This window comes from Hemitrygon akajei, chromosome 12, assembly GCF_048418815.1.
Source record: "Hemitrygon akajei chromosome 12, sHemAka1.3, whole genome shotgun sequence".
Classification (NCBI taxonomy): domain Eukaryota; kingdom Metazoa; phylum Chordata; class Chondrichthyes; order Myliobatiformes; family Dasyatidae; genus Hemitrygon; species Hemitrygon akajei.
The window spans coordinates 33,214,813-33,229,311 of record NC_133135.1 but is presented as its reverse complement, the minus strand read 5'-3'; the positions used below and the strand labels follow the sequence as shown (position 1 = coordinate 33,229,311).

Below are 14,499 nucleotides of genomic sequence, written 5' to 3'. Positions count from 1 at the left end.
GTGTTAATTTGCACACTGTAGTTGGTTAGAGGAGTAGAGGAGACACTGTAGAGGAGTGTCACACATTTCACACCAACACGTCCTGTACTTGCCCAGCTATACTGATCATCAGCGTTGTTGCGGGTCGGAACTGGAGTCTGGGGCCAAGGGGAACGAGATCAGCGCTGCAACCGGAAGCATGTGCTCCTGAATGTAACCGGCTGCCTAATCTCCAGTGTACTATCTGTGGACGTCCTGCTGGTGGTCGCGATGGCTTCTGCGACTGCTCCAGGGGAGGATGATGGCATGGACGAGTTCATCGAACAGTTCAAGGGGAAGAAGTACAAAGATGGTTTCAACGAGGATAATTGGGAAGAGGTGGGATTTGGAGAACTGGCCAGGAATATGTGAGGATGTGATTTTTCAACGATTATCATACTGAATGGTGCAGTAGAAACGAGGGGCCGAATAGCCATGTTTCCTATGTTTCAAACAATGCATAATTTCATGTTTAGAAATACTGGCACAGAAGTGTTTGAAATGCTACTGTAAAATCATCAGGGATGGCTTGTAACTTGTTAGCGTTTTGTAGATGGCCTGACTTCAGGATTATATCAAGTTACTTTGATAAGTTAGTGATTGCATGATCTACAAATAAAGTGGCAGCTTTTGATTTTCAGTATTGTCGGAATTCTTTGAGATGAAACGTTACCAAGGTCCAAAGCTTCCTGAAAAACAAGCCACAGAGATATCTAAATGCCTGTGATAGTAGCCGGATAAGACTTGATCCGTGTCGGCCTTAGCATCCTTGCGCATAACCTGATAGGGTGTGCAGGTCACTCTTCCGCCGCCCCTTCGAGACTAAATTTAATGATGGAAGACGTGATCCAGCTCTGCATAGCTTCACTGTTTCACATTGTCTCTAATTTTCAGAGAATAATTGGTCAACAGTAACGAGACCACAGATCTCCCTGATGGACTGTTGAGAATGATTTGAATAATTAAAAATGATCAGGGAGAGAAATAGTAATATTTAAGAGCACATTTCGTTGGTACAAAATAAGTTAACATGAAAACAACACAATACTTAATATTGCTTACCTTCTGATAGCAACAAAATTAAAGTGAATGACATAGGCTGTTGTGAAGCTGAAACATCACTTGGAGTCCAGTTTAAAGTTAATTTATTATCAAACTACATATATGTTACCATATACAACCCTGAGATTAATTTTCTTGTGGACAGTCACAGTAAATATAAGAAATGCAACAGAACCAATGAAAGACTGCCCCCAATAGTACGGACAACAACTGATGTGCAAAAGACAACAAAGAGCAAATACAAAAAAAACACAGATCTTGCAACTGATTGTTCTGTCTCCCAATTTCTGTCCCTACTGAATTGTTGAACGTACAATTTAGATCAAAATCCACGGCTACTACCTTTCCCATCACTCCAGACCCAAATTTCTCCAATCAATTTTCTACTACTTTAACAGCACAATCCTAATCAAAATCACAAATTAAATCATCTGCATCTTCTCTGTATTTTTTAAACTTCTCTCTGACATGTCTGCCTACTTTTATAAAGTAGTTGAAAACCCTTTATTGAATATAGAGTTAATTGGAACTAACTTTATTACTTCAGGTCTCGCCTGTATAATTGAGTCCAGAAGATCTCCAGCCATTGCCTCTGGAATATCTCTGTCACTATGAATTATCTGCTGACAGCTTCCGTAGGTTTACTGATGACAGGTAGTTCTGACCTTCAACCACCTCATGACCGTTTCCATTCTTTCTTACTTATGAAAGACACCTTGGGATATTGAGAGAGCCAAACACCAAAGGTTTTTTTTTAACCAGAGAATTGGTCTTCATATTAAATTTCAATTTAAAATAAAATATTGCACTTACTTCATTGTTAAAATACCCATCTTTATACTACAGTACTTCCTATAAAGTAAAGAAATCTTACCTTGTTGATCAAAGTGAAAAGGTTTCCATTTACCTTGAAAATAGAGCTATCTTTGCATATTATATGCAAATTGTGATCAAAAATAGAAGACCCCTTTCATCTCAGTTTCTCCATCTAGCAACCTGGATCAAGAAAAGAAGATAAGCAGCAGAAAACCAAGGGCTTGGTTTTTGCTAACCATATCCCTATAATTTTTCCCATCAAGGATTTTGACAAAATTCCGATGTTTATGAAAAAGGCACCAGAAGAACTTGATCCAATGGAGCATCCAGAACTTGCCTGCATCCAAACTATATTGTATGATGAGGATCAATCTCCAGAAGGTACGTGCAAAATATACAAAATAACACATTCAAAATGATAAATTTCCTCATTAAAGAACAATGATGCATTACTTACTCATAGAAAATGTTATACCTGAATAAAGTTTTTCTATCAATGACAAGTTGTTCTGTATTCTACACAAAGCTGGTAAAATGGTAAATTTTCTAAGCTGTACTCTTTCAACTATATTCAATGTATCTTTTCCAAATATTAAAAAGAAAGTAATGACTAGCTTCAATTTAATTACATTTATTTAATGTAGATAATGTTAGAAATATTGAGAGGACTCTCTGGCCAACCCTTGAAATGAACGAGATTGCTGGGGTCTTAACAGAGATCCTTGTATTCTCTTTAGTCATGGAGAAGGTACCAGAAGACTGGAGAATAGCCAATGTTGTTGCTTTAAGAAGGGCAACAGGGACCGTCCAGGAAATTAGAGGCCTAGTGGGAGGGAAATTATTGAAGAAAATTCTGAGAAAGAGGATTTAGTTCATTTAGAAAAGCATGAACTTACTTGGGATAGTCAGCATGGCTTTGTGCAGGGGAGGTGTTGTCTTTCAAACTTAATTGAGTTTTGTTTGAGGTAGGGTAGTGACTTGTTTAGCTGAACTTCAGTAAATCATTTGTCAAAGTCAAAAATAATGAGTAACATGAGATCCCTAGTGGATCCAAAATTGGCTTGGTCCTATAAAACAGAGGGATGTTTCTTTGTCAGGAGGTTTGTGACCTGTGGTGTTCTTCAGGGATCATAAGACCATAAGATATAGGGACAGAAGTAGGCCATTTGGCCCATCAAGTCTGACTGCCATTCAATCATGGGCTGATCTAATTCTTCCAGTCATCCCCACTCCCCTGCCTTCTCCCCATACCCTTTGATGCCCTGGCTAATCAAGAACCCATCTGCCTTACATGCACCCACTGACTTAGCCTCCACAGCCGCTCATGGCAACAAATTCCACAGATTTACCACCCTCTGACTAAAGTAATTTCTCTGCATCTCTGTTCTAAATGGTCGTTCTTCAATCCTGAAGTCGTGCCCTCTTGTCCTGGAAATAACTTTGCCATATCTAATCTGTTCAGGCCTTCTATCATTTGGAATGTTTCTATGAGATCTCCCCTCATTCTCCTGAACTCCAGGGAATACAGCCAGATGTTCCTCATATGGTAAACCTTTCATTCCTGGAATCATTCTCGTGAATCTTCCCTGAACCATCTCTAATGCCAGTATATCCTTTCTAAAATAAGGAGCCCAAAACTGCACACAATACTCCAAGTGTGGACTCACGAGTGCCTTATAGAGCCTCAACATCACATCCCTGCTCTTATATTCTATACCTCTAGAAATGAATGCCAACATTGCATTTGCCTTCTTCATCACCGACTCAACCTGGAGGTTAACCTTTGGGGTATCCTGCACAAGGACTCCCAAGTCCCATTGCATCTCAGAACTTTGAATTCTCTCCCCATCTAAATAATAAGTATGCCCGTTTATTTCTTCCTGCAAAGTGAATGACCATACACTTTCCAACATTGTATTTCATTTGCCACTTCTTTGCACATTCCCCTAAACTTCTCTGCAGGCTCTCTGTTTCCTCAACACTACCCGCTCCTCCACCTATCTTTGTATCATCGGCAAATTTAGCCACAAATCCATTAGTCCCATAGTCCAAATCGTTGACATACGTCGTAAAAAGCAGCGGTCCAAACACTGACCCCTGTGTAACTCCATTGGTAACTGGCAGCCAGCCAGAATAGGATCCCTTTATTCCCACTCTCTGTTTTCTGCTGATCAACCAATGCTCCACCCATGCTAGTAACTCCTCTGTAATTCCATGGGCTTTTATCTTGCTAAGCAGCCTCATGTGCAGCATCTTGTCAAATGCCTTCTGAAAATCCAAGTACACCACATCTACTGCATCTCCTTTGTCTACCCTGCTTGTAATTTCCTCAAAAAAATGGCAAGTAGGTTTGTCAGGCAGGATTTTCCTTTCAGGAAACTATGCTGGCTTTGGCCTATCTTGTCATGTGTCTCCAGATACTCCGTAATCTCATCCCTAACAATCAATTCCAACAACTTCCCAACCACAAATGTCAGGCTAACAGGCCTATAGTTTCCTTTCTGCTGCCTCCCACCCTTCTTAAATAGTGGAGTAACATTTGCAATTTTCCAGACATCCAATACAATGCCAGAATCTATCGATTCTTGAAAGATCATTGTTAGTACCTCTGCAATCTCCAGCTACTTCCTTCAGAACCCGAGGGTGCATTCCATCAGGTCCAGGAGATTTAGCCACCCTCAGACCATTAAGCTTCCTCAGCACCTTCTCGGTTGTAATTTTCACTGCACATACTTCACTTCCCTGACACCCTTGAATGTCCAGTATACTGCAGATGTCTTCCACTGTGAAGTGTGGGACTTCTGTTATATAAATAATTTGGACAAAAGTACTGATGGTCTGAGTAAAGCTTTACAGATGACACAAGAATTGGCAAAGTTGTGGGTATTGAGAAGATTCAGTTGGATATAGACGGGTTACAAATGTGGGCAGAGAAATGGTAGGTAGAGTTTAATACAGGCAAGTGTGAGATGGTGCATTTGGGAATTCAAATGTAAGAGTAAAGCCAACAGCAGGACCCTTGGGAGCGTGGATGATGGGATCTTGGGGTGCATGTCCACTGAAAGTGGGAACACAGGTGGATGGTGGTAGAAATATTGGTATTCTGGTCACTTCCATTGAGACCTTGAGTATAAAACTGGCATTCATCTTTCAGCTGCTTTAAACATTAGGAATATAGTTGTGCAGTTCTGGTTACCATTGCAATAAGAAGAATTTGGGTGCATTTGAACGGTGGCAGAAGATGTTCACAGGATGTCCTGAAGAAGGGTCTCGGCCCGAAACATCGACAGCACTTCTCCCTATAGATGCTGCCTGGCCTGCTGTGTTCCACCAGCATTTTGTGTGTGTTATTGTTCACAGGATGTTGCTTGGATTGCAGATTATTGGCTACAAAGAGAGGTTGGACACAGTTGGACTGTCTACTCTGGAGAGTTGGAAACTGAGAGTGACCTGATAGAAATATAAAACGTTTTAAGACTCATGGATGGGGTAGAATGCTCTAGCCTGGAAATATCAAACAGTAGAGAGCATAGGTTTAAGATGAGAGGGGGAAAGTTGAAAGGAGATTTGCAGGGCAAGTTTTTTTTTACACAGTGTGGTAGTTGTCTGAAATGCAATGCCTGGTGGGAGAAGCAGATAAGATAGCAATGTTTAGGAAGCAGATGAGATTAGTTTGTATTGATATCATGAGTGGCGCAGAGGTCATAGGGCAAAGAGCCATGTTCCTGTGCTGTGCTGTTCTATGTTCTTTGAAACTGTTTGTTGTCCTTGCAAAATTAATCGATTGATTAAATTTGTCTATAATTGGTCTGGATGATGATTTTACTGTATTTACATAGTGTAACGTGTTCTTAAATGATGTTTTACAGAACTTGCAAAAACATACAAGAATGAAGGAAACCAGTACTTCAAGGAAAAGAATTATAAAAAAGCAGTCGTCTCTTACACAGAGGGTCTGAAGAGGAAATGCTCTGACATGGAGCTAAACGTTATACTTTATACAAACAGAGCCGCGGCACAGTTTTACTTGGGTACGACTTGTTGGTACTTTGCAAGTCCGTGAAGGGGACACGACTAGGATGAATGATTTATTTAGAAACCTTATCACAGAGGATTTAGATTTAGAATTGTCTGGGATCAGAGTAATGTGATACAACTTTTGAGTGTGGATGGGCTTTGGGCTGAATTATATTTCTTCATGAACAAATGTTTGCAGACTAAGTTAATGATTTGTTATTAAAACCATAAAAATGAGAAAGAAATTGCAACACAAACAGACCATTAAAATCCCTGACAGTCTGTTCATAAAGCTAGTAATCTTACTTGGAGCAGAAGCAATAATATTGTGTTTAATAGAATTGTTTTATTATGTAGTTGAGTGAGGTGAGGTAATACATTTTAAGCATTACTACAAAATTAGCTCTCAAAATAATAACAAGGCATAAATTAGAAGGCTCAGCTAAGAAGATGCTGATAGCCGGTTATGTAATTTTTTTCTTTAAGAGAATTCACCCAGTAATGGCTCCTAGTTGGTTAGGCGAAAACAAAGTGATGAATAGAAAAATAATACTAGATTTGATATTCTGTCTCCAGGTAATAATCGATCAGCATTAAATGATGTGATTGCAGCTCGGAAACTGAAACCAAATCATTTGAAAGCAATAATCAGAGGTAGGATTGTAGTAATTGTTTTGTTTTATTTTTCTCCCATCCCCTCCAAGGAGAAGTATGGCCTATAACCTAGTTTTTTTATACTAGTATTGTCGTGGTTATCTGCTGGGAGCTGCAAAAGCTTCTAAAACACCTTTTGTGTTCTTTTTGTTCCTTCCCTTTAGTCTTTAATCCACGATGACTACTTGGAAGCATCTTTACAGTTTCTTTTTCCACTCTAGTAAAAACAGAAATGGTATTGAGAACTCTGTAAGCGGTGAACCAGAAGAGTGAACACAAATTCCACGGTGGCACAGTAAAGCTCCAAAAACTTGTAGTGCCCTGAAATATTGACTGGTAATTACTTATGTAGCATTTTTTTACTCCACAGTTTGATTTAGATTCAGAGAGTTATTCAGCACCGAAACAAGCTCTTTGGGCTAACTCATCCACTCTGACAGCAATCTATCAAAGCCAATCCCACTTGCCTGTGTTTGACCCATATACTTCTAAACTTTTCAAATCTGTGAACCTGTTGAAATGATTTTTAAGTATTGTATCTGTACATGCCTCTACTACCTCCTATGGAGGTTAATTCTATATACAGAAGGTTAATTTCAGTCAGGGCATTCAGTATAGGAGTTGGGAAGTTATGTTGCAGTTTCATAATATGTTGGCGAAGCCACACTTACAATATTGTGTACAGTTTTGGTTACACTGTTATAGGAAAGGTGTTACTAAACTAAAAAGAGTGCAGAAAACATTTACCAGGATGTTGCCTGGATTTTGGGTGAGGGAGGATTTTGTATAGACTGGGGTTTTGTTCCTTAGAGTGCAGAAGATTGAGATGTGATTTGATAGAGGAACATAATGATCATGAGGTGCATAGACAAGATGAAAGCACGTCGTTTTTTTCCCCCAGGGAGAGCGTGCTAAAAACAAGAAGGCATAGGTTTCAGATCAGACACAAGAGATTTAAAAGGGACTTCGGGGGTAGCTTCATCACTCAATGGGTGGTGCTTATTTGGAATGAGCTGTCTGAAATAGTGTTTGAGGCATGCACCTTATTCAGATGGCTTTTAAATGTTGCTAAGTACACGGATAGGAGAGGTTTAGAGGGCTATGGACAAACGCAGGCAGATGGGATTAGCTCACTGGGCAACTCGAACTGTAGGGATGAGTTGGACAGAAAGGCTTGTTTCCATGCTGTTTGTCTCTGTAATTCAAATCTCTTATAAATGTGTCCACTCTCACCTATGTCCTCTTACTTTAGACTCGCCTACCCTGGGAAAATAATATGACTATCTACCTTCATAATTTATATAAGGTCACTCCTCGGCTGCTTTGCTCTAGGAGAGACAGTCCCAGCATATCCAATCTCTCCTTGTAACTCAAGCCCTCCATTTCAGCAACCTCCCTGTACATCATCTCTGCACCTGCTCTGGTTTAATCACATCCTCCTATTTGTTTCTACAAAATGTTATAATTTTATAAAGTGAACAAGGCTTCGGTCAGAAATATTTGGATAAAGCACAAAAGCACGAGTGTGCTGGCTGATTCCCATTCCTTCCCCTTTTCTGTTGTCATTCATTTGAACAATTCTAAAAACTACTTTTTGTTCCAGAACCATTTATTTGGTGAATATCTGTGAGACTGCACATTGATAATTAAAAGTAGTGCAATTTTTTTTGATTTCATAATGTTTCAAAGTGATTTTACGATTGGTAATAATCTTCTATACAATGATTTTGTTATTTATTCTTAAGCCTTCAATTTTGATTTTTATTTTGACAGGAGCTCTTTGCTACAGTGAACTTAAGAATTACAGTAGTGTAATAGCTTGGTGTGATGAGGGCCTCCAGCTTGATCCAAAAGAAAAACAACTTATTGAACTGAGGGCCAAAGCTGATAAACAGAAGGTATGTGTTAGACATTGACAATAAGAAGTACTATTATTAAGTGGTTCTGATTGCAGGAGATATCGTCAATTCAACGTACTATCTCTGGTAACTCTAGAATGTACACTCACTGGCCAATTTATTAGGTACTGTACACCTTATTAATGCAAACATCTAATCAGCCAATCGTGTGGTCACAAGTCAATACATAAAAGCATGCAAACATGGTCGAGGGGTTCAGTTGCTGTTTAGACCAAGCATCAGAATGGGAAAGAAATAGGATCTAAGTGACTTTGACTGTGGAATGATCGTTGGTGCCAGACAGGGTGGTTTGAGTATCTCAGAAACTGCTGATCTGTGATTTTCACACATAACAGTCTTTAAAGTTTACAGAGAATGGTGTGAAAACAAAAAAAAAATCCAGTGAGCAGCAGTTCTGTGGGCAGCAAATGCCTTGTTGATGAGACAGGTCAGAGTAGAATGGCCAAACTGGTTGACAGGATGGCGACAGTAACTCAAATATCCACCTGTTACAATGGAGCTGTGCAAAACAGCATTTCTGAGAAAACAACATGTTTAAGTGAATGGGCTAAAGTGGCAGAAGTGGCCAGCAGGTAAAGTGGCTACTAAATGTATGTGGTTCTGCAGGGCAGCAAAAACCTTGCTGATTTGGAAAGAGCTAGCTGATAAAATTCGTAAATTTCTTGCTTGGCTTTATAATGTCAGAGTGGCTTGTGCTTCATTTCTTTGCTCAGCAGAAAACTCCTGCAGATTCTTAACATGCAAAAATCCTAAAAAAAATTGTAGGTACCGGTTGAATTTAAGCCACCATTTTTTAATTGATGTTAAACCCAAAGGTCAGATTATTTTCTGACTGATTATGCCATCTAGTGTTAAATTACTGATGCAATTTATTTTGATAGCGTGTTGAAGAGCGTAATCTAAGGAAGGCAAAGTTGAAGGAGAAAAAAGAACGAGTGCAAGCAGAGGCTTTACTGAAAGCCATCCAGGTAGGAAACTTGGAAAAATAAATAGGCAATATGTTTAAAATTAAATGCAAGTTTCACATTGTACATGTCCAGGTTTCTTATCTTTTGATATACTTCCTGATAAATGATGTAATTATGCATTTCCATACTTTGTTTTAATTGCCTTTTTAATGCCCTATAGGAAAGAAATATCAAATTATTTCAGCCTCCAGAGCTGTTGAGTCAAAACTCTGACGATGAAGGTGATGGAAAGGAGGGTGACAGCATATTAAGGGCACTGCACAATGGAGTAAATGCTGAGTGTGGCCAGGTAGTACACCTGGATGAAAATGGCAGCTTACATTGGCCTGTACTGTTCCTATATCCAGAGTATGAACAAATGGATTTCATCTCAGCTTTTCATGAAGATACCCAGTAAGTATTAAAGATAAACTTCCTTTTCACTTTAAGGAATGATGCCATTAACTTTTTGAGAGTAGAATTATCTAAAATTGCCTCTTGTGATTTAAGTATGGTGGTGGTGGTGGGGGTGTGGAATAAATTTGGTGTGTAGTCACCCATTCACATTTTATGAGGACTGCACGCTGACAACTCTTGTGTGAATGAACAACACCTACTTGCAAAGGGAACTGTCACTTGCATCTCTTCTATAATCCTGCACTTCTGCCCTCATCCCATGCCCTCCCCCAGGCATAACAGGGATGGTGTTTCCCTATTTTTTTTTCTATCACCCCACTGGTGTAGGCATCCAATTTAACATTCTTTGCAACTTCGGGCCTTCTCCAGCAGGATACTACCACTAAGCTCAGCTTCCCCTCTTTGCTTTCTGCAGGGATCACTCTGTGACTCCCTTGTCCAGTTGTTTCTCCCAAGGCACTCGTCCCTGTAGTTGTAGGAAGTGCCCTTATACTTCCTCCCTCGCCATTATCCGGGATTTTAAATAGCCCTTCCAGGTGAGGCAGTTTCTTATGTGTGAGTCCCCTCAGTCCATTTATATCAGTGAGGCTGGATACAGATTTGGGGAACCTCTTCATTGAGCACCAGCCAAGCTCTGGTGGCCAGCATTTTAATTCTACTTCCCACTCCCACAACTACTGTCCGTGGCCATGGCCACTTCAAGGCAAGGCTAAATGCAAATTAAAGAAGCAGCGCCTCCTACTGTCTAGGTAGTCTCCAACCTGCATGAACATCCAATTCTCAAATTTCTGTTAACTGCTCCCTTCTGCCCCTATACCTCCCTTTTGCTTTTCTTTTTCCCAATCCACCTGACACATCGTCGTCTTTCCACTCCCTCTGCCTATTCCACCACTCACTCCTTCCATTGGTTCCCCTCCCCACCTCCATCCCTTTGTTACACGCTCAACTGACCTCTCCTATCAGATTCCATCTTTGTTCACTTGTCATCTCCTAGCTTGACATCATTCCCACTCTCCTCCCTCCCTTATCTGCCTTTCCCTGCGTCCCCCACCCCCGCCACACCTGGATCCACCGATCACATGAGTTTTTGCTGCAACTTTTGATACTAGCTGTCTCTGCTCTTTCTTTCCAGTCCAGTTGGAATGTCTTGACCCAAATGGCTGTCCATCTCCTTCCACAGATGCTACCAGCCCCTTTCTGCATTGCTCCAGATGTCTAGCATATGTGGTCTTTCCTGTGTCGTAACATCAATTTATTTTGGTTATTGTCTCTAATGGAATGACTTGGGTTGTGTTGCTATGTTGTTGACAACCATTAAATATTTTTGAAATGTGTTCTGAGACCACAGGAGATGGATCAACAGTGAATACTGAGTGATCATGTCATTTGGCACCCTTCACACAATATCTTTTTATGAAGCTTGAGGGTGAATTTTTATGCCTCAATGTATTATTAACATTATTTATTTCTTTTCAGGTTTATTGATCATTTATCAGTAATGTTTGGTGAGAACTTGCCGCCTTGGGATACTGAAAAAAAATATGAGCCAAATAATTTGGAGGTATGACTTAAATAGTGTTTATTAATTTGTCCAGATAAGAGAGTAGTACTGGATCTAATTGGAGTGGGACTGCATAAGATTGCCAGTCTGGACTTCTAACTTTCTTGCGGTGGGTGGCTTGCAATAAAATTAATCTTTGCTTTGAATTGCTGAATTAGAAAGGATAACTTTTACTTCTGATTAAACTGCAATCCACTTCATCAGCAAATTTCAATAACAGGAATTCTAGACCCCTACAGAGCTCCCAGTGTTGCCATATTATGTTTGAAACAGGAAATGTCTTAAAGAAGGCAGTGTGGGATAGAAAGTAAAGAAAGATTCAAGTTGAAAGGGAAAAAGTGATTTTCATATCTGTAAATGTAGCCTCAGGACATGCATTTAGTAACTAACCACAAGTCTAAAATACGTTTTAACTCTGGCTCTCATGTGGTAATCCTTGCTGCCAAGGAAACCACTGTACCATGTGAGGTTGTAGGTACATTCATGCTGCTTAGCCAATATCACATAATACTTGTCTGTGTTTGAAATGTATTGGAATATGAGGCATGCATGTTATTCAGCAAAATGTGAGGTAGATGGTATCATTCTTATATACAATCGTTTCGGAGTGAAATAATGTAAAAGATTCATATCCTTTGCTACTTGACAGAACTCAAGGCCGAAACTTGTAATACATTTTTAATGAAGCAGTTTTATTTCAATTTTTGGAGGCTAACCAAATTCTGAAAAGTGTAGCACACTATAGTCTTTGTACTGCAGGATGTTGAGATGGTCTTTGAGTCAATAATGATACATTCTGGTAATACTTGTTTAGACATAAATGAATTCAAATTCTGTCACAAGTTTCCAAGAACCAAGACTGCAGGGCATGCATGAGCTTGTAGGTGACCTGTTAGCTGTAGAAAGGAATGCTTGTTTGTAAATGCTGTAACCTAATTCCTTACAGTGCTGTAAAATCAAGGAAAGGATAATATTAACTTATAATTGAAGTTATGTTATTAATTTAATGTGCTTGGAATATTTGTGGCTATAGCTGTATTTTGAAGATGAGCAGTCTGGAGATCTTTTCCTTGTGGACCCAGTGTGCACCCTGCGCCAGGTGTTAAGTCATCCCAGGTGAGTCGAATGGTGATCTTCCAACCACGTATACTGCTTTCATGCTGAGACTTTTGTCTTAAATAATTATGTTGTATGAAATAGTTTGTACCGGCTTTAAAGTATTTGAATATTCTGTGAAATGTGTATTTTAAACCTGAGAGAGCTAGATAGTGGTGTAATGCATTAGATCATTGTCTGTTGGACTTGGGCCCCTTTGAATTTTGATTTAAAACTTCAAACATTATTGCCAAAAGGGCTTGTTCAAACTAAGTTCATGGTAGGAAATTGGGGCTGAGAGAGATAATAAATCAGCCACAATTGAATGGCAGACCAGACTTGATGGGCCAAAAATGGCCCAATCCTACTTCTGTGTCTCATATATAAAGGAAGTTTACCAGGCATCTTAGCTCTTAAAGTTCAACAGGTATAAATATCTATTAAGACTTACTGTATTGAAAATGTTGATAAAGATGGTGGTTTTGGTATTAATCCATACTTATATCATTGTCTTTAGATACGTTGTGAAGGCTGGCAATCCACAAATTATCATTCTGGTTCGAGGTTCATCGTTCCGTGAAGACTTTCTATCAGGGAAAAATCTTCAAGAAAATTAACTTGTGTAAATTGTATTTACGGTAAATCAAGCCTGCAGTGGGAACTGACTACTCACAGAAAATAAAGAAGCGGTCCTAAAACAGTCCTTCATGCTGAAGCAGTGATTCACTGTTACGCTGTGGCCTTTTGTACAGTGGAGAGATTAAATGCAGACTGGGTGTTTACTGTGTGGAGCACCTGCAAGGACAACCAAGAGCTGGTTTAATTTATCATCCCATTCCCACACTGAACTGTCTGGTCTGCATTTATAGGACGCTAATATACACCTCTGGAACAGTACCTCTTTATCGGGGTACATTATTGCCAAAAGGACTCAAATTCTACAACTTTTAGTTAATTTGCTGTGTCTGTTCCAAAACTGGCTACTTCTATATGTCATCCATCTGCGACAGGGGTCAGTTTTATTTTACTCTCTATTAGCACTTACAGCCCTGCATTTCAGATTTAGTTGTGTGTATTCTCACTAAATGTCCCATTAACCAGTGTCTCCACCCTATGCCAACTGTAGCCTTAGCCTATGAGAGATATTCCCTCTGCCCTATTCATTCCCCTCTTCTCTCTTTTTTATTGTCTCATTGTTATCTTTCCACAGATACTACCTGACCTGCTGAGTGCTGCAATTTTCAGTATCTGCAGTTTTCTTTTCATTAAGTGCTCATTACTGCACACAGGTATTTATGGAATTTGACTCGGGAGAACTATTCAATTTGTTGCATTTCTGTTAATAACAAAAAAAATTCTGCAGTCTAGTCCCACCTCCAGCACCAAGGATGTAGTCCTGCAAGTACTCTTCCTCATATTAATTAAATATAGGTGCTTTCTATTTCTACCATCAAATACTCGCTCCTCTAATTGTGGGGGAAATAAATCCTCATTTCCTCCCCCACTCCATGTAACTGTTTACTATTCTTTTGAACCCTCTGTCATGGGAAATGTATCCTTCGTGTTTTCTCTATTTAGGCCCTTTATGCAATTCCTGGAATAAATTGAAAATAATTACTATTGTTCTATTACAAAAGTGATTTACTGCAGGTGCTAGAAATAGGCTTCAGTCAGACATTACCTCTGGAGAGGAAAAATAAAGCAATGCTAACATTAAGTTTGATAATAGTATATTGTGTCATAACAGTTATAATGTAAGGTTAACTGGCTGGGTATTGAATTTTCAGTAGTGAGTTTGATGAATATTTAAATTGCAAGGAGGCAACTAGCTGAGTTTATCTTCAAAAATGGGATGAAAATCCTACTTTTGTGCTGCACTGTCCTCCAAATCTGACTAAATTTGCAGTGTTACCAAAAAAGATAAACCTTATTCATAGACCTGATGTATCAAACCAAACTCTGCCACACTTGTGTAACTGAAACAATATCAAAA

The 14,499-nt window shown here is 39.4% G+C and overlaps 1 protein-coding gene across 2 annotated transcripts; it reads left to right on the top strand.

The window, feature by feature from the left end:
- Nucleotides 1-162: 162 nt before the first annotated feature.
- Nucleotides 163-14,223, top strand: ttc4 (tetratricopeptide repeat domain 4). 2 transcript variants are annotated; one of them, XM_073062859.1, is made up of 10 exons: nt 163-357; nt 2,160-2,277; nt 5,766-5,927; nt 6,490-6,567; nt 8,341-8,465; nt 9,368-9,454; nt 9,615-9,847; nt 11,327-11,411; nt 12,445-12,527; nt 13,024-14,223. In XM_073062859.1, exons 1-10 carry the CDS (start codon nt 250-252, stop codon nt 13,121-13,123), a joined length of 1,179 nt encoding a protein of 392 aa, XP_072918960.1. In that variant the 5' UTR covers nt 163-249; the 3' UTR covers nt 13,124-14,223. The 2 variants fall into 2 exon arrangements, with proteins under 2 accessions (XP_072918960.1, XP_072918961.1); XM_073062860.1 differs by having other exon boundaries at nt 252-386.
- Nucleotides 14,224-14,499: the final 276 nt, after the last annotated feature.

Excerpts from the sequence above, each read along its gene's own strand:
- ttc4 (XM_073062859.1), top strand. The coding sequence starts at position 250 with ATGGCTTCTGCGACTGCTCCAGGGGAGGATGATGGCATGGACGAGTTC. Across the intron at positions 2,278-5,765 it reads TGAGGATCAATCTCCAGAAG|AACTTGCAAAAACATACAAG; the intron begins GTACGTGCAAAA and ends GATGTTTTACAG. Across the intron at positions 12,528-13,023 it reads CAGGTGTTAAGTCATCCCAG|ATACGTTGTGAAGGCTGGCA; the intron begins GTGAGTCGAATG and ends CATTGTCTTTAG.